This window comes from Artibeus jamaicensis, unplaced genomic scaffold (genome assembly GCF_021234435.1).
Source record: "Artibeus jamaicensis isolate MK-2021 breed Jamaican fruit bat unplaced genomic scaffold, CSHL_Jam_final contig_332, whole genome shotgun sequence".
In the NCBI taxonomy this organism is placed as follows: Eukaryota; Metazoa; Chordata; class Mammalia; order Chiroptera; family Phyllostomidae; genus Artibeus; species Artibeus jamaicensis.
In genome coordinates, this window is record NW_026521788.1 from 29,082,081 (window position 1) to 29,108,768 (window position 26,688).

General features: G+C 48.7%; 1 protein-coding gene across 3 annotated transcripts in view; it reads right to left on the bottom strand.

Moving 5' to 3' along the window:
- The window catches only part of DLG5 (discs large MAGUK scaffold protein 5), a 132,243-nt gene extending 107,591 nt beyond the window's left edge, over positions 1–24,652 (bottom strand). For all 3 annotated transcript variants that reach the window (XM_037130581.2, XM_037130582.2, XM_037130580.2), the window contains exon 1: positions 24,120–24,652. In XM_037130581.2, the coding sequence (XP_036986476.2) occupies positions 24,120–24,423 (304 nt within the window). In that variant the 5' untranslated portion in view covers positions 24,424–24,652. The remainder of the gene's footprint in view (positions 1–24,119) is intronic.
- Positions 24,653–26,688: the final 2,036 nt, after the last annotated feature.

Genomic DNA, 26,688 nt, shown 5'->3' on the forward strand with positions numbered 1-26,688 from the left:
CATGGGGGGTGCTTTGAAAACGGTCTGGGAGAACACTCGGGCCTATCTGCCTGCGGGACACACAGCCACAGGGGTGGAGTTTCCAGGCAGGGCCCTCCCTTCCATCTCCACTGCCCACAGACCCTTGAGAGTCCTGAGATTACCTACCTACCCAGAGTCCTGGAACATGGGACCCCCCAAGACTACTCATGACAATGTCCATTTGAGCAGCACCTCCCCTCGAGGTGCCAGCACAGCCTCCTCCACCAGTGATAAGGAGACACGGCTCCCAGCAAAGCCCTATGCTTATTGAGACAAGGCGGCCCCCTCAGTTTCTCATCTCTGCCTTGCCCCACCTCACTTACACTGTAATTCCTGGGGACTCTGATTTTCTCAGAGGGGGAGGGGAGAAAAGGGAAAGAGAATCTTCCTAACTTGCTCATTAGAATTATTAAATTGTCCACAGAGGGGAGGCTGGGAACAAGGTGAAAGAGACAAAAGTGGAGGCAGCAGCTGAGGAGGGCGGTCCAGGCAGCTGGAGGGGACTAAGAAGAGAGGCAGGGACACTCAGGGGCAGGGGCTGAGAGAGGCTGCCCAGAGCCCAAGGGGCCTGGTTATTAAAGGCAGGAATGGGCTGTTTCTTTCGCCAACAGAGTTATCTTTTAATCCAACCCCTAGATGACACCATGTGGCAGCAGCACAAAAGCGGCTCCTGAGGGCACACGAGTCACGAGGGGCCCTGGGTCTCTCCCTTCAGGCCAGGGCTTGCCCATGCTCCTAAGGAAGTGAAGGCCCCTGTTCCTCCAAGGCCTACTTCTGCACAGGCCTGTGCATGCCTGGGACAGCCAGGGAGCAGGTGAGGGAGTGGAGGAAGCTGCTGTGCTAAGCAGGGTCCCCAAACGCCAGATGCGAAGACCTGAGAAGGGAAGGCACTGCTGGCCCACGGCCACTGAGCAGGCTGGCATCACACCAGGATTTTTCTTCTGCCCAGATGTGGTAAGAGGTTTGCAGCTCAAGAACAGTTGCCATCAACCGGCTGTGATGGGCTGCCTGGGATTCTTCTGCTCAAGAGGAATTCTGTGACCCTGGGCAGGCTCGGCAAGCAATAGCATCTTGACTGATTGGTGAGGAAAGAGAATGGTACTGCCCCAGACCTGCCAGGAGTTCATGGTGTGCCCTCTGGATTCCGACTGCCAGGGTGAAATCCTGACCCACTGGCTTGGGACTCTGGGCAAGTAACTTCCCTTCTCTGTGCTTCAGTTCCCTCATCTGTACAATGGGGACAGTAGCTCCTCATCTTTGAGTTTCTGGAATGACCCATGAGACATCCATATAAATTCCCAGGCACCCACTGTAAATGTCATAACTGTCTACATCACACCATACCACTGGCATCATGGTCTACTGTCACGGGCTCTGGCCCACCTCCTGCCCCTCACCTGACACACACCCTGCTTTCTCACGGCCAGACTAGTGCTCGGCCAGTGTCCAAGTCTGCAGCCTCCCTTAGGGGTAGATGGCTTAGTGAAGACACATTTCCAACTCTAGCCTCTTCCCCCAAAACCTATGCCCAAAGCTCAGGCAGGCCACCAGAGCAGGCAGGCAAGAAGTACAGCAGTGGACCTGACGGGGGAGGACTCTCATCCCTCCTGGCCTTGGCCCATGTCCCTAGCATTACCACCCTAGACCCCCAAAGTATCCTCAACCAGACCACCAAAAACACACAAACACTCAAGCAAATAGATATCTTATTAATCCATGCCCTACAATTTTCCATGGCTCCCTTCAACCTGTCAGGACAAAGTCAAAAAGTCCCACGCCAGCACTGAAAGGAAGGAAACGAACATTCATCAAGCATCTCATTTTGTGCCAAGTTCTCAGCTATGTACTTTATATGTATTACACATCTAATAACTCCCTCTAAGGTCGGTCCTATTACCACGTCTCAGAGGGAGAGGAGGTCAAGGCTCTGAAACATTAAGCACTTTACTTAAGCCACACGGCTCAGGAGCATCAGAAGCAGACTGGGAGGCCAGATCCACGGCCCCGCCCCTCCCTCCTTTTCCAGCTTGTCCCCTCCAGCCCCTCCCAGACCAGGCCGCCGTCCAGTTACCACAGTGCCCACTGTCACCCAGCATGCCCAGCTCCCTCCTGCCTCACTGCCCTCCCGTAGGCTCCTCTTCCATGGCTGGAAGGCAGCTACACATCACCTGGCAACTTCTACTCAGCCCACCACGTCCAGCTCTCTGGTTCTCTTCTCCACGAGAAGAGACCCTCAGCCCAGCGACGGACTCTCCCTTCCACAAGACAGAATCAGTCCCTTCCATGGATGCGCACTAGAGCACAACTTACCAGTCCCCAAGCCAGCAGCGCTGCTGTCTGCTCCCTAACGCAGGTCATTCATCTTGTCACCCCCACAGCTCACTGTGTTGGCTTGTCTAAGTGAATGATCTCCCTGCTAGACTTACAGACCAGGAAACAAAGCCCAGTCAGAAGTGGACTAGACCTTTGCAGGGAAAACTGGTAAACAGCCTGTCTAGAGTAGCCTTCTGGCAATGGGTCATCCTTAGCTGTGTGCACGTGAGCAGCCCCATCAGGACTATCAGCTGCAGTGCTAGGAAGTAGCGTATCCACATGGTGAAGCTGTGGTGAAGGCGGCGTCAGTGACTTCTGGAGCCACACTGCTGAGGAGGGACCACTGGGTCTTTTCCACCCGCTCCTGGCACTGGCAGAGGAGCCCACTCTGGGCTTCACCCCTAGGCTTCCTGGTACTCACTGCTGGACACAGCAGCAAGTCCTCTCCACTGACCTGGACGGAAAGACGCCAGGACCTGGAAGGGCCTCGGCCAACTACACCCTGCTTGAACAGTTTATCAGCACCGGGTCCCCTCAGGGAAGAGGCAGAAAGATGAGCTCTCCCTCCTGACCCACTTTTCCCAGTGCTCCCTTCCCAGATCCGGCCCAGCACAGTGAGCTCTCTCTCCCCTGTGACATCGGTAAGAGAAACAATCACATACGTATTAATATAAGGCGCACTTTCGACTCATTGCAACCAGTCTGAGACTTCTACTTTACCGATAAGGAAAACAGTGCCCAGGGATGGGTCCCTGGACTATGCTTTTCTTGCTGTACTGTCTCCCTGACCCCCGTGAACATCACAGTTCTCCCTCCGGGTAGAACACACACGACTGTCAGCTTCCCTCCCTGGGCAGGCTCGGACACTGAAGGAATGCCCTGCACTGCACCTCCTGGGTGCTGGTGAAAAACGCAGCTGCTGGGAGCAGCCCACCATCAGGCTTCTCTGTCAGGAGACCCAGGGTGGTGCCCAGGAGTGGTCATTTTTAAGGGGTTTCCTAGGTGATTCTGAGGCAGCCAATCCAAACACCACAGCTGGAGAAATCCAGGAGTGACTCAGGATCCATGCCATCAGCCTGATAATTGATGATTTGTATCAACCGCCTTCAAAATGTCCACATTCTTTGAGCAAAAAACACCACCTCCAGGAATTTATCCTGAGGGAATAAAGAAATGCACAAAGATCTATGCATAAGAATGTTCGCTGTGACATGATTCATACTGGAAAATGGGAAATCTCTAGATCTCCACCAAAGGGAACTTGTGACATATATCTTGCTAGAGCAATAGTGTGTACCCACTAAAAATAATTGTTTTCACTTTTTTTTTAAGATTTTATTTATTTATCTTTAGAGGGGAAGGGAAGGAGAGAGGGAGAGAAACATCAATGTATGGTTGCCTTTCATGCGTCCCCTGCTGGGAACTGGCCTGCAGGGAACCAGCCTGCAACCGCAGTATGTGCCCTGACTGGGAATCGAACCACGATTGTCTGGTTCGCAGGCCCACGCTCAATGCACTGAGCTACACCAGCCAGGGCTCCTTTTTCACTTTTAAAAAAATATCTGTAGTGGTAATGTCCAGTTAGTAATATTACCTTCAACTTACTTTCCTTTTGATTATCTGCCTTCTCTAAAATTAGCATGGCTAATTACATAGTATTTTTAAAACTAAGTAACTTTTTTGTTTGCATTACCAGCATCAGACCTACAATCTGAGGCCCAGTTTTACAGAGAGAATGGGGGGGGGGAGGGCTGCAGAGAGCAACCGTTTCAGCCCTGAGGATGACAGAACTCGCTCCCTGCCGAGCCTGAAGCTCTACCTGAATGCCTTCAGCAGTCAGCAACAGCTCACTCCCTTCCCCAAGGTTTTCCCCTATCCTGAACAGGAGTCTACCTTCCTGAAGTGAAAATCTCCCATCTCCCTAATACAGGCTGCAGTACGTGGCATCCTAAGCTGAATAAACACAAGGAACAGGGCTGCTTTTTTAAATTGACAGACTTAAAGGATGAGCACCCGCACTTCCCCACCGTGGCCAAGATGAGAGCACGGGGGTCTGCAAGCATGGCTGGCGCAAGTTCACGATGCCAGGTTTAAGTCGACTGTGGTTCACGGCTTACCCCCCACAATCACTTACATGGTTATTAAAAACACCTGTGTCCCTACTGCATGAACTGTTCCATGGCCAGTTGTCCCACCCCCAGTGGTCACTCCACTAGCCAGGAACTCTTTACTGTGGACATTTGGGGGTGAACAACCTTCTGAGACACACAGACACCGCACTGCTAGAAGCTCAGGGACCAAGTGCTGCCCAGACACGAAAGGCCTTCCCCCAAAGAAAAGAGCCGGGCAGAAAAGTGACTGTTCCTTCCTCCCTCCTGTTATTTGTTTCCTTTCATTCCCATTTCCCTTCCCATTCTCCTCCGGCAAGCCCAGAGGTGACCATTCTTGTGTGTTAATCCTTTTCTTTGTGTTCTTGCAAAGTGGAGATTTTTTTTTAATTAATTTACACATCAGCACTGCATTACCCCTCTCACTCCACTTCTTACTTTTTCACTGACCTCTATACTTCATGATCCATGCCACTGCCATGTGTGTCTTGTCACTGGGAATTGCTTCAGGGGACTGCCAGCCTGTGTCCACCACTGCACCCACCAGTTCTCCCAGGGGTGAGCACCACCCCATAGGCACCTCCAGAAACCTGGGGAAGAGCCTGCAGGGGATGGGGATCAGTCTCTCACACAGGGGCAGGGCTTTGCGGGGGCTCTGCCAAAGGCTCCAGCACAGCTGCACCAGCAGAGGGGAGTGTGTGAATCCCTGCACACCACTGTCCATCGACATCATCCAGCTTTCTAGTTTTCTACCAGTGAAGAGGCGGGGATAGAGTTCACTGTGGAGTCTTACCAAACCTGCCAGAACAGCAAGGGAGGTGTTTGCCACAATAAGTTGAGCTGAATGGAAACAACTGCTCATTAATAATGAATCTTCAGCCCAGACTGGTGTGGCTCAGTGGTTTGGGCGTTGTCCCACAAACCAAAAGGTTGTGGGTTCAATTTTTGGTCAGGATGCATGCCTGGGTGTTGGGTGCCAGGTCCCCAGTTGGGGACCTGGGAGGCAACTGATCTACTGCTTCTCTACTCAATGTTTCTCTCCCTCTCTCTCCCTTCCTTCCCCTCTCTCTAAAAATAAATAAGTAAAATCTTTAAAAAACAAGTAAGAATCTTCACAGGGAGACCTTGCTGTCTTGAGTTGTCACAGACTGCTGGAGCACAAATATCACATGCTGGCTTGCAAAATGCCACGGATCCCGCCTGCTCTGGCGGGCACAGGCTCCTCCCCGGGAAGCTGCCTGTTCAGGTAGGCGGCGACACAGTGGAGCTCTCATGCCATTCCGCTTTTATTTGCGATCACACGGTCGGTCCTACGACCCGACGACTATTACGCACAGCTCATACCACATGTGACTGCCATGTGATCTGACAGCACCCGAAGCAGTCTGTACCTGTTCAATGAGTCCCAGCAAGGTCAAATTGCTCTAGAGGTTGCTAAACACTTACTCACATCTCTGTGCTAACTTCATCACGGTCCAGAAACCAAGAGCTAGAGACCAACCTTGACCTGCAGACTACACCCTGAGTACAGACTACAGAGTGTGGAAACCAACCAACCAGCACCCCCCTGAAAATCACAGTTTCATGTGGCACTTAAACGACCATGGGACTGGGGCTCTAATAACACCACCAATAACACCTTATGCTTACGTAGTGTTTACTCTCTGCCAGGCATTGCTCTAAACACTTTACAAATAGTAACTCCTTTAATCCTTACCACACGAGGTCCTATTATTATCCTCATTTCACAGAGGAAGAAACTCAGGTACAGAGAGGAAGAGTAACTTGCCCAGGGTCACAGTAAGTAGCAGATTCAGGATTTGAGCTCAATACCTGGCTTAGACAGAGACTCTTAACCACTCTACTAAACTGACTCCCACAGGACCTGGCCTCCTCCGCCTGTTCCCTCATCTGTAATGTGGAGTAAGGACTCCCAGAGGGCTGCTGATGAGATCGAATGAGAAATTAAAAAGAAAAAAAAAATCAAGACAAAGCATCCTGTGCAATAAAAACACCGTCTACACAACACACAACTGCCTGCGTGCGTGGGACCATGTCCCCGCACCACGCATCCACTTTCGCAGCAGCTGTGGGCCGGGAATGGTGTCGTGGACCCCATCAGAGAGGTAAGAATAAGGCTTAGAGGAACTACGTGAGGCGGCTATGAGGACTCGTTCCCCGTCAGCCACCTTATTCCTCAACCGCCCTCTTCTCCTTCACAAAGAGAAGGCCAGCAGACAAGAACTAGTCTCAAGCTCCCCAGAGGACTCGGACTCTGGTTTCTAAACAGCCCAGCTGTAATTCTCAGACTTGAAAGTTAGCAAAAAGATGTCTTTCCGATCCATCTAATAACTCACAGAAAACCAATCAGACACCTCTAGGGATTGTGCAAAGGCCAGTCAGCCTATTTCCCTCACCCCACCCTCCCTTGGCTGCAGCACGCTCCCCCACATTCCATAGACCACCCCTCTCCTCCTGCCAACTCTGCAGCTCCTCTCTCCAGCCCCATGCTCAAGCAGCGTCACAGAGACCCAGTGGCAGGGAGACCGACTGGACACCACAGCCAGGCCTGCGCTGGGTCTTCCAGGGGGCTGGTTAGGCTGAACTCGTTTTCCCAGGGCTTGCTGCACGCTCGCCTCCAGCAGAAGCCTGTACTTCCCACAAAGCCCCACTCTTCAGAGAATGGATTCCCTCCCAAATCTCCTCCCGTGTCCTGCACACAGCCTGTGCCAGGCCTGCTTCCTCCTGCCCCCTCTGCAGCACCCACGCAGCCTTCCAGTCATCTGCCTTCACCCAGCTCAGTGTACAGTCTCTCTGGGAGGCCTCACCTGCTCTGTGTGATCTGTACTGCTGCACACCTGCTCCTACAGGTGTGGGCTTTCCAAAGAGACAATATAAGTCCAAGGGGGCAAGAGCCATCTTCTTTTCACCTTTCTGAGCATATTACAGACTTTTGCAACCAAAAGCACTCACCATTTGCTATAAAACAAAAAATGAAAGATAAGGAATTAGAAGTCAATACGCTAGGCTGATTACTTCTGACAGTATAGGCAGAGAGAGAGGCAGAATAGAGCAACCCAAAATGAAAAGCTTTGATGAACAACAGGACACATACTCCAGCTAAAAGAACAAATCAAAGTCAGGGTGTTTGGTATGGGTCTATGGTATTGATCACGGGTGATGCTAATGTCTGTCTCATCTCTACATACTCAGCACTTCGCAGACCCATGGACCAAGGCGTATGCTGGACACATGATGGAGGGGTGGACAGACGAATGGACACCATAGAGGCTATTTGATCTCATACAAGACACGGTGACCAGCTCCACTGAATTTTCCTCACAAGCCTTAATATGAGGGAGGCTGAGAGCAGAACAAGCTTACATGAAATTCCACAAAGCAAAACTCCATAGAAGGTAAGGACAGCCGTTCACTGTTTTGTTCCCTCTCCCTGGGCTCATAAAATGGAGGAGAAAATATGACAGGACTTATAATGGGAGTCTGCCATTTTCTGTCAAAACTTAGGAGACTATACAGGCATATATGTTCTCTCACAGCCCCTAAATTCTAAGCTGCTTGAAGTTCAGCTACATATATATATATAAAGGAATTTTTTTTTTTTTCAGTAAAAAGACACAGTAAACATTTTGGTTTTGTTTACTTTTCCTCTTTTTCCTGGGTCCAGTTCCCACTGAGGTTGGCCATGGGGGTGGGCCCCAACTCAGTGTCCTGGGGCCTTTACCCTCTTATCTTTATTCAAGGCTTTTTCCTCTGAGGCAAGAGACTCAGTGGCGTCATTGTCCTGCTTGAACTCTGTCCTGTGACTAAGCAGTAAGAAGCCACAGCAGTCAGCCCTGGAAGTTTTTTGCTGTGTCAAACAAGAATGAGACAAGGAGGCCCCTCCTGCCAACATCAGACCCATGATCTGACTCAGCACTAAAATCCAGATGTCACAACCTACGTCTCGATCCAAACAGTCCCCCTGTGTGGCGGGTTCGCAGAACACATGTGCTGCATGAAGGAATGAATGCTGTGATGAGAAAGGGAGGGGTGTCCGAGGCTCAGGACACCGACATCTCAATGGTGACCTTCACCAGCTGGCCCCGGGCAGAGAACAAATGCAGTCTTGATAAAGAAACTGACAAGGACTCCAAAACCTGCCCAGTCTCTGAGCAGCTGGCGGCCCTAAGCAAGCTGATGAACATCTCTTGGCCTAGTTTGCCCATCTGCAGAACGTAAATACCAATTAGTGACAAAAGATTTGTTTGAGTGGTCAGGAATGAGAAGCTGTAGCACAGCTCCACAAATTACAATGCCCTGTTACTTACTCTCACTGGAAAGACTGAAGCCTGCAAAAGCCAGGCCCAGATCAGCAAAAACCAGCCGAGGCTCTGGAGACTCCCTGCCCAGCCTGGGGCTGGCAGAGATGCCTTGGAAGGAACCCCAGCATGAGAAGAAATCTGGACCCTGGGTCCCGCCCACTCTGCCAGGGGCGCCCTAGGAGACCCCAGTGGAGTCCCTTCGTGGCCCTGGACCTGCTGTTTCTCATTTGTAAAATGCGCAGTTTGGGCAAAATGGTCTCTGAGACCCCTCCCAGCTGTGATACATAAGTCTTAAGCTGCTTAAGAAACATAGACAGGAAATTTAAAAAGTTTAGCCAGAGGAGAAGAAAAAGAGGTTACCCTGAATAAGAAGAACAGAGGTTTTCATGAGCATTGAGAAGAACATTAAACTTTTTTTAAAGTATGACTTCCAACATCGAAACATAAAAATCCAGTTTCTTCCCCTGTTTTGTTATCACATCACTCACTGCTGGTGGGACGGATTTTCATCACTTTTGCTGAGCAGATTCACAATGGTCAAATGATGTACGAGAGTTGTTTGGGAGTCGCAGGCCACCTTAAGGAGTCAGACGCCATTAAGGCAAGAAACTTAAAGCTGACTCCGTAAGAGGCCTGAGCGCCGCCTGCAAGAGACAGGCCACACCTGGGAAAACACTGTGGGCACAAAAAACACACCCTGGCTCTCACCAGGCAGCACGGCAGCAGCAAGGCGTCTCGGGCGATTATCTCTCGGGCAGCTTCCCACACAGGCAGCTCCACCTGCCCCACCTGAAGGATGCAGGTAGGCAGGGGCTTATTTATGCATCAGTGGCTAACAGTTCTCTTATGCAATATAGGTGTAGAACAAGCTAGTGACCATACATGTTTTTTAAAACAATAATTTTTCAAAAAAGGAAACCACGTCCCACTACAAGGGACTATTTAATGGGGTTTCACTCTGCCCCTTCCCTCATCACAGTCTGGGGAAGAATTGAATGGGTATTTTTTACTATAGTCACATTGTGGTCCCTTGTCATTTTTGAAAGCATGGTTCACTCAGAAAGGAAACCTACAAAGGTAAACAGAGGAAGCAGGTGCAGACGAGAGTATCTGATGGAAACACCGCGGCCACCACGTGCGGCCTATGCGTCCACCTGAGACTCGCCAGCCCAGCTCAGGCAAAGGAAGGTGAGGCTGGGGGTTGGAGAACAGGTGGAGTGTGGGGGCCCTTGTCTCTCTCAGCACGGGGAGCATATTAAAAGCTTCCAAGCCAGTGGTTTTAACACTACGTTCTGTGGAACCCTGTGGAAGAGCCTCAGGGAGGCCACGAAGAAAGGGGGCAAGCTCCCGGCCTCCACACCTGATCACCACAGCAGCTCTTTGCCTACTCTACACATCTGGCTCTCCTGTAAGAGTCCAGTTGAGGAAACGGGTCCAATCGTGAAGGATATTTACACTTCCCAAGTTATTTAATTGTTCACAGCAGCCCTGCCAGAAAACGGAGGCTGCAGAGGCTTCCGGTCAGACTGCACAGCCCACCCTCTGAGAACCACCCTGTGCTCACCGCACAGCTACGCGGACTCCAGGGAAGGAACACGGCCACCTAGGACGGTCCACTCCGTAGCTGGAGGGCACTGACCATTAAGTCAAGTTCATCCTTAAACAAAAGGCCCAGGGAAAGGGAGTATCAGGGTCTATAAAAGAGGTTCAGTGGACAATGCTAACTAAATACAGCATGCGGACCTTATTAAAATCCTGATTTGAACAAACCACCTATAAAAAGACATTTCTTCTTTTTCTTCTCTTTTCTTTATGTTTTCTTTCTCATCTTGGTATTGACATCTATCAATTACATTTTTTATTCAGCTTGAGATCATCCTGGTTTTTATATGGAAAGTGAGTGATTTTTGTTTGAAACGTAGGCTGATTTATATTATTTTATGATAAAAAGACATCTCTGAGACAAGGAAAACTGAGTATCAACTGCCTATCAGAGGGCATTAAGTAACTATTAATGCTGTTTTTTTGTAAAACTGGTCTTCTGGCAATGTTTTTTTTTTTAAAGCCCTAATGTCTTAGAGACACTTCCTTAAGTATTGTTGAGGGACATACTATGCTATCTGCGATTTGTTTTAAAATACTACAGAAAACAAAAGTTGTTGGGAAAGCTGGGCACTTGTTATATTATCTTCTCCATCTCTGCATATGTTTGAAAACTTTTAAATTGTTGTTCAATTACAGCTGTCCCCATTTTTTACCCAATAGGCTCACCTGCCCTAACCACCCCCTACCTCCCACATTCAATCCTCCCCACCCCTTGACTTTGTCCATGGGTCCTGGCTGGTGTGGTCAGGGGACTGAGTGCTGGCCTGTGAACTGAAGTGCTTTAAAATTTTACACTACAAAGTTTAAAAGGAAATAAGGGAGGAAGAAAGAAAGGCCTTCACTTAAGTTCAGCTCAATTCTACCTTCCAGCATCTTCCACCCATCAGCCCCTCGTCAGCTTTCCCGGGATCAAAGTCCACAGCGAGAGAAGACCGCAAGAGGTTTAAGCATCTCAAAGAATCACCATCCTGAAACCAGACTTCATCCCTGTCAAGCCACACCAGGGAAACAGAGGCCCAGAGAGGCCACACACACCTCATGTAAGATCACACAACCAAAAATCTGCTGGCCCAGAATCACACGTGCCTACTTAAGCTTAATTTAAAAGAATGGGAAAGTTTAAGGTTTTGGTTCCCCTAGTGAGACAGCTGAGGGAAAATCTGAAAAAACAATGGTATACATTAATGCTCCAGTTCCATGCACTAATGTTGAACTTTCCCCAAAGTGCATTTCTCAGAACACTGATGTCGCAAAATGCTCAATGAAGAGGATTTTGTGGTCAAATCACTTTGGGAAGCACTGCACAGTGGAGGCACTCCAGAAGCCCCACGGCACTCAGGCTGGCTCGCGTCCTCACAGGCTCCCAGCAGGGAAGCCCCGGCGACCTGCTCGAACCAGCACTGGGGACATGCATTTGAGCACAGACCCCTCCAATCAAGCAACACCACTGACATCCCACCCAACTCGTATTTCGATGTTTCCTTGGGAAATGCTCACCTAAGCCTTTTGAAAGAAAGTCTTGCCCTGGCCAGGGTGGCTCAGTCGGTTGGAGTGTTGTCCTGTAACTGAAAGGTTGTAGGTTCGATTCCTGTTATGGGTTCAATCCCTGGTAGGGGAGCAGAAGGCAACCAACCGATGGACGCTTCTCTCCCTCTCTCTCTAAAAAGTCAGTGAAAATATATCCTCAGGTGAGTATTAAAAAATAAATAAATATTTTTTAAAAATACTGTGAGGAAGGAAGGAAGGAAGGAAGGAAGGAAGGAAGGAAGGAAGGAAGGAAGGAAGGAAGGAAGGAAAGGAAGGAAGGAAGGAAGGAAGGAAGGAAGGAAGAAAGAAAGAAAGAAAGAAAGAAAGAAAGAAAGAAAGAAAGAAAGAAAGAAAGAAAATCAAATCTTGACAGCCAGTTACCCTAGACTCCAGACTAAGAAACCAAACCACCCTGAATGGGATAAAGAAGGAAGTGTCTACAAAGCAGAAATAACTAACATACTTCAAGGCCTTTGGGGACAGAGATTTTAGTACTGGAAACCCAGAGGAAATGTGTGAACATCTCTTGGCTGCCAGATATGAATACTGCTGGGATTCAATGGTTAGTAACTTGTAGCCTCAAAAGAGTGATATACGACTACTGAAACTTAGTTTTTCTTTAAAGCCCAAAGGAACTGTCCCGAGACTTTCCAAAATAGGTCTGGAAAAAAATACACAATTTTTAGAAGAAATACAAAAAAAATGTCAGAACTAAGACTCCAGCCAGACCAAAGGCCCCCAAGTCAAGGTGTTGTGGAGAGTATGGATTTCCAACTCAGAACAAAGAGTATGGCAGTTCCCCCAAACGCTAGGTACCGAACTGCCTCATGAACCGTAACTCCCCTCCTGAATGCGTGTCCGAAAGATCTGAAAGCAGGGTCTTGAAGAGGTATGTGTACGCCCATGTTCACTGCAGCATTCTCACAACAGCCCACAGGGAAAAGCAACCCAAGTATCCGTTGACAGATGACTGGACAAACAAAATGTGGTCTGCACACGCAATGGAATACTATTCAGCCTTTAAAAGGAGGAAAATCCTGCCACATGCTACAACACGGATGACCCTCGAGGACACTGTGGTAAGAGAAATATGCCAGTCACAAAAAGCCAAATACTGTATGATTCCACTTATCTGATGTACCTAGAGCAGTCAAATTCATAAAGACAGAAAGGAGAAGAGGGGCCGGGGGAAGGGTATCAGGAGGAGTTGTTCTTGAATGGACACAGTTTCAGTGCTGTGGGATAAAAGAGCCCCGGAGCCCAGCAATGTGAGTGTACTTAGTACCACTGAACCACACACTTAAAAATGGTTAGGGAGGGAAAATTTATGTCATGTGTTTGCTACCACAATTGAAAATAAGGAAAATAAAGGAAGGAAATTCTGACATACAACATGGATGAACCTTGAAAACATTGTGCTAAATAAAATAAGCCAGACACCAGATGATAAATAGTGTATGATTCCACTCACATGAGATAGGTAGAGTAGTCAAATTCAGAGACGGAAAGAAGAGTGATGGTTGCCAAGGGCCAGGAGGAGAGGAGAATAGAGAGTTACTGTTTAATGGGTAGAGAGTTACTGTTTGTTTGTTGGAGAGTTTCAGCTTTGCAAAATGGTTCTAGTGATGGATGGTAGTGAGAGTTACAACAATGTGAATGTACTGACCACTGAACTGAACACTTAAAAGTGATTAAAAGAGAAAAGTTCATGTTAATGTATCTTCTGCCACGATTTTATAAAATAGGAAAGAATGGTTCAAATAGTAAATGTTATGCTATGTATATTTTGCCACAATTTTTTTAAAGAGCAAATAGGCTATATGACACTTGATGTGAAATAAACCTCAAGATCAACAGTCACCCCCCCCAATTATCCATTAAGAGAGTTTATATCTGGACAGCTAACATAAAACATTCCAAACATCCCTGTTCACTTTAAAAGGTTTCTGTAGCACTTTCATGGAACCCTGTCTCAAAAAGATCAACAGAGACACACAACTTGGAGATAAACAATCTGCCCCAGGTAAAAGATCAAAAAAGATGCAGTAACCCCCCAACACAATCCTACTCAAAATTCTTTCCTGCTGAACAAGCTCAACATCCTTCCTGCACAGACCGACAGGCAGCCCAGCCCTCCTGCTCTACATCCACCATGCCTGTGGCTCACATCTCCCCCAGGCTCCAGGACACTACTGAAGAGCACCCTCGCACAGGCCTGCAGAATGCACAGGTGGTGGGAATGAGGTGGAACAACAATAACAAAAAAACCTAAGACAAAATATTTCTCCTCCACTGCTTACTTTTTCAGGAAATAGAAAGCCAGACTGTCAAAAATCACTCAACACTAACACTAAATGAGAAAACAGTAATCATGGTACAGAGCAAAAAAAAAAGCTTCAGAAATCTAGTCCAACCCTATCACCAAACCTCCTTGGACCCAATGCCACCTTAGAAGTGCTGAGGATCCCATAGGACTGAACACATTCTCAGTCAATACTAAACTTCTGCTGGCTTTACTGTTGTACTGGAAAACAAACAAACAAACCAATAAGCCCCAGGTAGTGAAGAAGCTCATCCAATGTCAAGATGTTGCAGTCAGGAGCAGATACCCATCCAAGACTTTATTGAGGACACCAAGCTGACATTCAAATTCTAAGCACAGAAAAAGAGCTCTCCATCCTAAAAAGGCAATGTGGGTGCTCCGTATGGCTCCTGGCAGCCAGCCCCGCAATGCCGGTACCTGATGGGTGACCTTGGGAACTTCAGACACCAATGTCACACCACCTGCTTCCATCACAGACATACTGTGGGTAGTGACATCTGTGTCTGCATCTGGGACTCACTCTAGCCTTCCTGCACTCCCACAGCCTTCTGTCACTGTGAAGTCACCACTTAAGAAACCTGCACATGGGGGTGGAGGGAGAGGGTGATGGGGGAATAAATGGTGATGGAAGGAGACCTGACTTGAGGTGGTGAACACACAATATACAGATGATGTGTTATAGAAGTGCACCCCTGAAATCCATATAGTTTCATTAACCAATGTCACCCCAATAAATTCAATTTTAAAATAAGAAGAAAAAAGTCTGCATGTATTTCTGAAGAGGAATCACACTTACACAGGGTCCCACCACTTATTCCACATGCAGCTGATTAGTCATCTCCTCTGCAGAAATTTCTGAACGCCTATCTTGGGCCAGACTCTATTCTAGGGATTAGAAATACAACAGCAAATTCAGTTCATGGGGATTACATTCTACTCTTGGTGATCCACAGCCACACGAAAGGCAACCCTGACATCTGTTCGACATGGTTTACACAGAGTTCTCACATAAGCCTCAGAAATGTCAGGAGAATCCCAGATTTCTGGTTCTAAGTCTGGTTCCAGGCTGTACTACTCACCACACTAACAAGTGCTCCTCCTTCTTCCTTCCCACTGATTGTGAAATAGTATAGTAAAGCAGTTATTGCAGAATAGGAGATAAACTCTGAAAGGTTAAATGCTTTGCTCAAAGTTTAAAACCTAGTGAAGTCCTCCCACATCACCCCACCACCCCACTCTAGCAATGACCTCACCTGCTAATTGCATCATCACACAAAGATGAGACCGTGCATCATGAAAATTCACCGGCTGTTTTACTGGTAGGACATCCTTCTCAGTCTTTGTCCTTTGGAGAACTGCTTCTCCCCACCCTAAAGAACCATGTGGTACTGGTATGGGATACCAATACAGCATCCCATCACCTAACTCTACTGGTTGGGTCCACTGCTGGGCCAATCTCAGTCCTCTTTCCCTGACCACAATGAATGAGCCTCACATGGACACATGAGCCTAGACAGGCCAATTGAAATCCTTCCACGAGATTTCTCTGTCTGGGCTAAGTGGATAGAGCTCCCTTATTCCTTGGTCAAGAGACTGTGAAGATGGAAGTCCAGAGGCTGGAGACAATGTTCCAGGCCCATAGAAAAAGAGTGCCATGTTCGGGATCAACTATCCAAAGGCCAGTTCCCCCAATCCATCCCAAGGTTTTAGAATATCATATAATAAATTTCTCTTTTCTGGACTTCTGACCAAGATGGAGGCATAGGTAGATACACACTTTGCCTCCTCGCACAACCAAGAGGACAACAGCAAATTTAAAAATAAAAAAATAACCAGATCTGCCAGAAAATCAAACTGTATGAATGTCTGACAACCAAGGAGTTAAAGAAGAAACATTCATCCAGACTGTTAGGAGGGGCAGAGATGGCAGCTGGAGCAGAGGACTTGCAGCAAGGCCACAGCTGACCGGGTGGTCCCACATTTGCGTGTGGATAAACTGGGAGGAACAACTGGGGAGCGAGACAGACCATGCAACCTAGGGTTCCAGTGCAGGGAAATAAACCCTCAAAACCTCTGACTAAAAAAACTTGTGGGGGTTGAAGCTGCAGGAGAAACTCCCAGCCTCACAGGAGACTTTGCTATAGAGACCCACAGGGTCCTAGAACATACACAAAATCACCCACCCGGGAACCAGCACCACAAGTACCCAATTTTCTTGTGGGTAGGGGGGAAGTGACTGAAAGCAGAAGAGAGCTGAGCAACAGGCACTATTCCCTCTTGGGCCCCTCCATACACAGCGTTACAACTGCAGCCAAGTGGGGTCCTAGTAAATACCTAAGGCTCCGCCCCTTACTACATAACAGACACACAGGGACAATATAATATGGCCCAAATGAAAGAAAAGATCAAAACTCCAGAAAAAATACAACAAAGTGATGAAGAGGTAGCTACCCTATCAGATGCACTGTTCAAAACACTGGTAATCCGGATGCTCACAGAATTGGTTGAATATGGTTGTAAAATAGAGGAAGAAGTGAAGGCTATGCAAAGCAAAAGAAAGGAAAATATACAAGAAAGCAACAGTGAAGGGAAGGAAACCAGGACTCAAATCAATAGTTCAGAGCAGAAGGAATAAACAGTCAACCAGAACAAAGAAGCAAGAATTCAAAAAAAATGAAGAGAGGCTTAGGAACCTCCGGGACAACATTAAATGTTCTAATGTTGGAATCACAAGGGTGCCAAGAGAAGAAAAGAAAGAGAAAGAAATTGAAAACTTATTTTAAAACATAATGAAGGGGGAACTTTCTGGCCAAGATGGAGGTGTAGGTGGAAACACTACACCTCCTCACACAACCAAGTTTAAAGACAACAAAGTTTTAGTAACAAAAACACAACCAAAACACAGAAAATTGAACTACACGAGAGTCCGACAACAACAAACCACTCAGCCAGATCGGTAAAAGGGGCGGAGCCAGTGACTGGCGGAGCAGGGTTGCGGGGGAAAACTTGGCCAGACTGACCCAGGCGCACAGGTGGTGGTTGGCAGATCCCAGGCATGGGGTTGCAATGGGCAAACACAGTGAGGGCACAAGGCGGCAGGCTGACCGTGGTCACACATTCCTGTGCAGATAAACCAGGTGAAGGAGTGAGCAGTAAGATGTACCATGCAGGCCCCAGCAGCGGGAAGCAGCAGAGGGGACCGCCATTGTCCCTCTCTGACCCCGCCCCCACATACAGTGTCACAATCCAGTGACCCGGCGGCCCTGCCCTGGAGAACACCTAAGGCTCCCCTCCTCATACGTAACAGGTTCAAACAGACCAAAACAAGACTCAGGAAGATCTCAAACCCCCGGAGTCGATAATTCTAAGCAACTGAGAAATAGCCAACCTATCAGATGCATAGTTCAAAACACTGGTGATCAGGATGCTCACAGAACTGGTTGATTATAGTCACAAATTAGAGGAACAAATGAAGGCTAAACTAATTGAAATGATGGGAAATGCACAGGGAACCAACACTGATGGAAAGGAAACTGGCACTCAAATCAAGGGAGTGAACCAGAAGGAAGGAAAAAATGAACAAACAGAAAAGGATGAAGAAACAAGAATTCAAAAAAATGAGGAGAGACTTAGGAACCTTCAGGACATTTTTAAATGTTCCAACATCCAAATTATAGGGGTACCAGAAGGGGAAGAGGAACATCCGCAAGTAGAAACCTTATTTGAACAAATAATAAAAGAGAACTTCCCCATTCTGGCAAAGGAAATAGACTTCCAGGAAATCCAGGAAGCTCAGAGAGTCTCAAAGAAGTTGGACCCAAGAAGGAACACACCAAGGCACATCATAATTACATCAGCCAAGATTAAAATGAAGGAATCCTAGAAGCAGCAAGAGATAAGGGGACAGTCACCTACAAAGGAGTTCCCATCAGACTGTCAGTGAATTTCTCAAAAGAGACCTTACAGGCAAGAAGGGGCTGGAAAGAGGTATTCCAAGTCATGAAATCCAAAGACCTACATCCAAGATTGATCTATCCAGCAAATCTTTCATTTAGAATGGAAGGACAGATAAAGTGCTTCTCACATAAGATCAAATTCAAGGAGTTCATCATCACCAAGCCCTTATTATATGAAATATTAAAGGGACTTATCTAAGAAAAAGAAGATAAAAAATATGAACAGTGAAAGGACAGCAAACTCACAGTTATTAAGAACCACACCTAAAACAAAAGCAAACTAAGAGGACAGCTAGATCAGGAGCAGAACCACAGAAATGGAGATCACATGGAGAGTTAGCAACAGGGGAGTGAGAGGAGAAGGGGGGAGAAGGTACCGAAAATAAGTAGTATAGATGGTAGGTAGAAAATAGACAGGGGAGCAAGAACAGTATGGGAAATATAGAATCTAAAGAACTTGAGACACATGGACATAAACTAAAGAGGGGATGGTGGGGGAGGGGTGTACAGGGTGGAGGGAAATGAAGGGGGGGAAATAGAACTATAATGGCATAATTAATAAAATATATTTTTTAAAAAAACATAATGAGGGAGAACTTCCCTAATCTGTTAAAGGACAGACTTCCAGGAATTCCAAGCAGCTCAGAGAGTCCCAGAGAAGTTGGACCCAAGGAGGAACACACCAAAGCATATAATTACATTATCCAAGATTAAAGATAAGGACAGAATCTTAAAAGCAGCAAGAGAAAAAGAGACAGTCCCCTACAAAGGAGTTCCCATCAGACTATCAGCTGATTTCTCAAAAAAAGACCTTGCAGGCAAGAAGGGGCTGGAGAGAAGTATTCCATGTCATGAAAGGCAAGGACTTACATCCAAGATTGCTCTATCCAGCAAAGCTTTCATTTAGAATGGGAGGGCAGATAAAGGGCTTCCCAGAAAATGTAAAGTTAAAGGAGTTCATCATCACCAAGCACTTATCATACGAAATGTTAAAGGGATTTATCTAAGAAAAAGAAGATCAAAAATACAAACAGTAAAATGACAACAAACTCACAACTATCAACAACCAAACCTAAAAAACAAAAACAAACCAAGCAAACAACTAGAAGAGCAACAGAACCACAAAAACAGAGATCACATGGAGGATCACATGGAGGGTTATCAGCAGGGAGGTGGAGGTGGGAAAATAGGGGAAAAGGTACAGGGAATAAGAAACCTAAATGGTACAAACTAGACAGGGGGATGTTAAGAAAAGTATGGGAAATGGAGAAGCCAAAGGTCTTGTATGTATGATCCATGGACATGAACTAAGATGGGGGAATGCGGGTCGAGGGGTGATATTGGGAGGAGGGGAATAAAGAGGGGAAACAGTGGGACAATTATAACAGCATAATCAATGAAATATATGGATAAATAAATAAATTCCTCTCTTCTGACTAATATGGTTTAGGCTACATTTCTGTCACTTGCAATAATCTGCCTTTCTCTTAGAAAACTCTTCTCACTTATTACGTCCAAGTTCCTCCACCCCTTCCTCTCAAATAACACAATTAAAAGAAAAACTACAATGGTTGAAACTTTTACTTAGGTCACTGTCCCTGCTGACCCTCCAGGACAAAGTTGATGAAGAAAAGGAGGCTGGTACCTAAGAGTGTGAGGAGAGAACAAAAGGCCCAGGTAACCTCTGATGAATAATAAATAATCCACACTTGACCATCACCAGCCACTGCACTCGTCCTACTATAAAAACCTGGGAGGGCTATTCCTCTTAAAGAAATTCCTCCAGCTTTAACTTCTGACAGTGTACAATGCCTAAATTCTAAGAGATATCCAAACCCCTCACTCAGCTAGCCATTGTGGCCCTCCAGACTACAGTTGCATCCCTACCCACCCAGAGCCAATGCCAATCCCCTGCTCTACCCGGGCTGGCCTAATTCTGCAACCTGAAAACATACTGCTCCTCTCACGGCTAGGCCTACTGCCCAGAATGTCCTCCTCCTTTCCCTATGCATTTTCAAAGTGCCCTTTCAACACCCATCTCAAGGTCCAGTCCCTCCACAAAGTCTTCCTCAGCTTCTCCAGCAGATGCTGCTGTCTCCATTGTCTTAACTCTGGTGAAGCTGAGTCAGCCAGCTCACCAGGAAACTAAAGAGGAGGTACAGAGGGAACAAGAGGCAAACATTCAGCTCTGAGCCCATTAGAAGGGCCAGTGGGCAATTACCAAGTTCTGCTACTTCTGCCCCACAAGAGAGGCCTGACGCAAAATGGTCTGGGGAGCCCTCCACATTTAGATGGTAATTAGAGCCCCTAAGGGTGGGCGAGAGTATTTGGGAAAAGCCTGTAGTATACAGAGCTTTAAAAGGAGGAAAAAGCCTGCTTGTAGTGTATCACTCAATTGATCTGTCTCGTAATGTCACTCTCCTAGAGCTGCAGGCTGGAATTACATCCTACGCACCCTGTGTCTGTCTGCACCCCAGCCCCACCTGGACTGAGCACAGAACCAAGCACTTCAGTCCTCCCTGATCACGTTCTGCCCTCCCAGGGGCTGAGTCAGGCAGTGTGGCATCCTTAGCCCCATCTCACAGACGAAGACACTGAGGCTCACAGCCAGGAAGGGGTTCTCAGGTACAGGCAGTGGAGGTTCTTCAAGTGAAAAACCCCAGATGTTAGTAATTGAATCAAAGAGAAAAAACAAAGGACTGTGTGGGTTCCGGGTGAACAAACAAGATCCTGGTACAACTGTGGAAGAAACCCTACAGACCTGAGCCACTGAGAGGAAAACAACGGTTCTCTCCTATCTCTACCCTGGGAGGGGGTTGCAGAGAGAATCACTTCCTCCTTACAGATCCATGTATGGGGAAGAGGAAAGTCTACATAATTCCACAATGCAGGAAATGGCCTGACATTACAGTGAGGGGCCTAATCAGGTGTTAGAAAAATTGTGCCCCACACAGAATCGGGAGCACTGTGCTTCTCCCTGACTCCAGCTCCTCCGCGCCCTGCAACTGCTGGCCTGTCTTCACACCTCACAGGCAAGGTCACAAAACCCAGCACAATGCAGGGAAGGTATCACTCATCTCACTGGGGTCACCACAGAATTAAGTGAGACAGTAAAGCACGTGGTTAAGATATAATACACTGAACGACAATGTATTGTCAATCCTGACACAGGAGTCCCCCTGCACCCCCAAAATAAAACAACACCATTGTCTCAGGCACCTTCATACTCCAAGCCTAAACCCGGTGGGTTATGAATGTCCAGGGTCCTAACTGAGCATGAGCAGAACAGATGGGCTTGGTGTGTTCACCTGTCCAGTACCACCTAAGCCAGCTTCCTCCTAATTCCAGGCCCCATGTGAGGGGCTGCCAGATATCATTTACCTGCTGCACAGCAAACTCCCATCCCATACAAGTGCCTGGGAAGGGATGAGCATTCTGACCCACAAAGGATGTGGAATTCGCCAAGACAGCCCATAACTGGGTGATGGCAGGACCTCCGATGTAGAGATGTTGATAAAGAGGCCTCCCCTTGATGCTTTGGATGCTTAGAAAGCCAACTGGCTCCTGTCTCAGGATCCCACAAGGTCCTTGCACTAAGGCCAACTTGTGGGTAGAGCTATGGACCTGCATGCAACATGGAAACTGCTGGGAGAGCAAGGAGGCAGGACCCAGTGCTGGATTTCCCTGACTCTGGCTCCTGGGGAATGAGATAGGTGCATCCATCCCTTTCATGCACTGAGCTTTCTCCCATAAGAAGGGCTCTCTGGCTAAAAGAAAAAAAATTGGAAAACCACTGCACAGTAAGTCACCCATTACAAAGACCTCAACACTCTATTGTTTACTTGCACATCACATCACTTCTCCCCCAGAAGCTCTAGACGGCATCTTGCCACAACAAATGCCACCCTATATTTTTTCTGAAATATTAACTAAACTTCCCCTTGAAAATTACTTTTCTGAGAATGTAGTAACCCTCTGCAAGGCTAAAGAACGCTGCGTTGTAGTAAAATGAGGGTCTAAAATCACTACCCTTGGGAATAAAATCCAAACTCTATTCCATTCCTTCCTCGGAGGTCAGGACCAGCTCCTAGAACTTTGGCCCTGCAAGGCCCCATCTTCTCCACCAGGCAAGAAAACGGGGAGGACCTAATTAATGGCAATTCACCCAACTATTCCAGAGATTAAAGCTAGTGCTAACTCAAACACACCCCAACAGGATTTAGTCTTACACTCCAACTTCTATGCTTCCTTGATAACGCTCCTCCTTCGAAGACAGATAAATGGACAGACAGACTTCTGGCCTGTCTTCACACCTCACAGATAATGTCACACAATCCAGCACAATGCAGGGAAGACATCACTCATCTCACTGGGGTTGCCATAGAATTAACTGAGGTAGTAAAGCATGTGGTAAGATACAATATGATGAAAGATAAAAAGCAATTAAAAAGAAAAAAATTACCCCACTGAAATTTCCCTCCATCCTTATCCATCTTTGTATCTTCAAAAGCACCATCCTGACAGAGGACTTGATCTGCCCAGAAACTCAGATATGATCATAATAGGGGGGCCAGAATACGGGCAGGAAGAAGCGTAAATGCTGGAGAGTCACAAACCCAAAGAGAAGACAAAAGGGCCATCAAATAAAATGATGCGCTGAGTGGTCAGCAGTTTAGTCTCTGTATGTCAGTTTCCTCCACTATAAAAAGTGAGGTGGAGAGGGTCAATATACATCAAAGCTGTTACCAAGAGCACCTTATAAAATCATCCGCTTAATCGTGAGGCTTTTAACAGCCATATAAACAGCACTCATCAGCCTTTGGCCTATAAGTTGCCAAAGACAGTTTGTCAGCCCTCTTAAGTTTACTCTTAAAATAAAGACAAGACATAGAAACGGTAGTACTTGCAGCTTCCTGGCTCTGAACGTGTTAAATAAAACAGTAGGTCATAATTGAAAACTGGTGTCCAATACTTTGAGCATTTTAACCACTTCAAGGCAGAGTTTTCCCTCCGGCAAGGTAAGAATAATAGCTCACAGAGTAGTAACAATTAAATGTGATAAACCAGAGTGCCTGCCACAACAGTAGGTGCCTAATAAATGCTCATTCTCTTCTTTCCTCAGTGCTAAACCTTCCTGGAGCTTCCTTGCCCGAAAGACTGGCCTTCCACACTCCTCAACCAGGCCAGTCCAAGCCTACCACTCGTCACAAACTCCCAGCATAACCTCCACGCACAAAAACTCACAAATCCGTCACCCCACCCCCACCCCAGGGAACCGGCCACAGTTCTTCCCTCCTCACACAGCTCGGCACCGACAGGGAGGGATCTGAGCCCCAGCAGCCACTACTAGGATTTTCCCATGGTGCAACGCAACTTCCCCAACTTTTCCGGGCCCACAGTTTCCAAAGAAACCTAGCAGGCATTGTGCATAATCGACCACAAGTCTGGGCTAGCGAACAGACCGAGGTCTGGGCAGAGGGAGCGGGGAGAGCCTGAAAGTGAAAAGGCACCCGTGGTCCTCAAACCAGGTGGCAGGGACCACAATTCAGGTCCTGAGCCAGGTTCCATGCTTCTATACCGTACCACCGATTAAAGGCTAACAGAGGCTCGCAAAGAGCTGGTGGGTGGGTGGCGAAGAGCCTTAGAAATGCGCCTGACAGACATCCCTCAGCGGTCCCCAGAGGCCGGACCTGGCCGGACCTGGCACCAGGGAGTCAAGGCCTGCAGTGCCGGGTATTGTTCGCAGCGGCGGCGAGGCTGGCGGAGGAGGTGTGACCTACAGGTCCGCGCGTCGCCCCTTCCCCAAGCAAGCTAAAGGAGGAAAGGTTGTCCCCGTGGCCAGCGGCGGGGAGAGGAGTGGCCCTCCCGAGTGCCCCCTCCTCCAGCAGGAGAGAGAAGTAGTGGGAGGCATCTCTGAGAGGCTGGGCGGGGGTCCGACACTCACCGGCGCCCTCGGCAGGCTGCGGCGGGCCGACGACGCCGTTCAGGTAGAGAATCGGCAGCAGGTGAGGCTGCGTCTTCTCCAGCGCCGCGCGCAGGTCCTGGAAGTGGTCCCGCTCCTTGGTCAGGAGCAGCTTGAGCAGCAGCTCCGCCTTGGTGCCTCCCGCCTCCTCGTCCAGCTGCCGCCGCTCGCCGGGGCTCAGCGCTCCCGCGGCCTCCAGGAGTCCGAGCACGGCCTCCACCTCGGTCATGGCCTGGGCCAGGCTCTGCTGACACTGGGAGAGCAGCTCCCGGCGCTGGGGCTCCATGGTGGCGGGCCGCCCCGCCCCGCAGGACGGCTCCCGGGCTCCCGCGGGGCCCCGCGGCGACTTGGGGCGGTGAGCGCCTGGCTGCAGCCCTAGCGCGGCGGGAACCGTGAGGCGGCGGGGGCCATGGGCCGGGGGTCCTGGGTGCGCTGGGGGCCCGGGCGGCGGGCGGCGCTCAGCTGCGGCCGCCTCCCGGGCTCAGGAGCGCAGCCATGTTGGCTGCAGCGGCGGCGGCGGCGGGACTGGAGGAGGAGGAGGAGGAGGAGGAGACGGAGGAGGAGGCGGAGGTGGGGACGGCGGCCGGGGCGCGCCCCGAGGCCGGGCTCCAGCTGGGCACGCTCCCCCTCCCCCTCCGCGCGCGCTGCCGGTCGCTCCCTCCGGGCCCCGCGAGAAACTCGCCCCGACACCCCGGTCCCCGCTCCGCTCCCAAAACCAGATCCCAATTCCAAGCGGAAAGTGTCCCGGGTAGGATTCGCCAGGCCCCCGACGGCTCAGCCCGGCTCACTGGGACCCCGCAGCCGCCGCCCGCTCTGCCTCGGCCGCAGCCCAGCGTTCGCCCGCCTGGTCCTCCACTCCGGTCGCTCCGAGCGCCCGCACGGCGGGCCCCGAGGGGATGGAACCAGGGGAGGGGTCCTCGCCCCAGACCCGCCCGGGAGGTGGGGGTGCAGCGCTCGATAGCTTTCGTAGTCCGCGAGGCCCAGGCCCCGTCAGGGATGAGGGACGTGGATTTAGGAGCCCCAAGAGAAGCCACCTGAATCCGTAACCCCATCGGCCAGGCACACAGCCAGCCCTCAAACAATTGGAGACCCCTCAAACAAAAAACTCTGACCCCCATCCAGGGCCTCTTAATCTGAGAACTCCAAAAGAAAAGTTGGAGACAACCGAGGGTGAATGGGCTCCCCTAAATTTGGACATCTCCACATTAAGACCTCCCCGGAATCTGTGAGAGTTCCCCACCCCCAAAGAGCTTTTAGTACAGACACTTTCCCAATATAATCGCCTGAATTTTGGTTAATCAGGACCTTTCTCCTCACCCCCATTTGAGATGGGTTTGTCCCAGAATCTAAAGGATGTTGGGAAGAGGAAGGAATGTGTTCCTGAGGCTGAAGAAAGTGGTGGGCGTCTACTGCAGAATATGAATCTTTTGAACAACAGAAGTGCTGTCCCTGTTAGAGGTCACCCCCAGCGGGAAAGGGGCAATCAATGGACTAGAGAAATAGAAACCTTGCTTCTGTGATGCCCCAGTGAGGATCTAAGGTCCTGCCCCAAGTAGGTCTTCTACCTTCCATCACAGTCCTTTACGAACACATACCACTTTACCTTCAGAGAGAACAAGGTTCTTAAAAGCTGGAATCCCAACTGATGACACTTAATAACCCCATTACACTAGTGCAGAATGGGATCTCAGGACCATTGCAGATGTATGTCTGTGTTGTAATGGGTTAATCTCACCAACACCGGGAGCCAGGCAAGCTTTTCCTCCTGTAACTCCCACTCCCATTACTCTCCTTCCAACAAAAGCAAAATTCTCCTTCAGATTCTCTTTTTCAAAGGGGAGGAGTCACTTTTATTTCATGGAAGCAAACTGTATATTGTGGTTAAAATAAGAGTACCAGAATTTGCACTTCAGTTTTGGGTTTCCCCATTAAGTAGATGCACAACATGAGAGCAAATCCATTCCCCTGGCTGAATTCAGTTTCTCCTCGGGAAATTGGGGGTGTAGAGAGTGTGTTCAATCAGGGGTTATTAGCCTTGGGTTCATGAAGAAGCCAAGGGGTGTGAGTGAAGCTTTTGAAATTATCCGAACTTTTCTGTGGATATTTATGTATATTTTTAGGATAGAGGTCCGTAACTTTGATTGAACTCTAAGGCTTCCCTGACCCCAAATCGATACCAATGGCAGAACAAAACTATGTTTAAGCTGCCTCCCTGCTCAGAGAGTCTGGGCTTCTATGGCCAAGCAAGGTTCTAGGAGAGTGGAAGTCTGGCTCTTGCACAGTGCCTGGGGCCCAGACAGGCTCCCTGGTTCTGGGCCCTGTCCTGCCCCTGAGAGGTGGTTCCCCCTTCTGGCCAACACTTCACAGCAACTGAAGAGCCTAAATGATCCACAAAGGCATCCACCCTTCAAGACACACCTGGACATCTGTTCCTAGCTGTATTAACTGAAATCTGGGGGGTGGGAGGAAGGTGAAAAGGTGGGGATGGGGACGGGGAGAAATCGAGACTAATTTGGTTTATGGTTAGAACCAATAGTAAGTCTCCATTCAA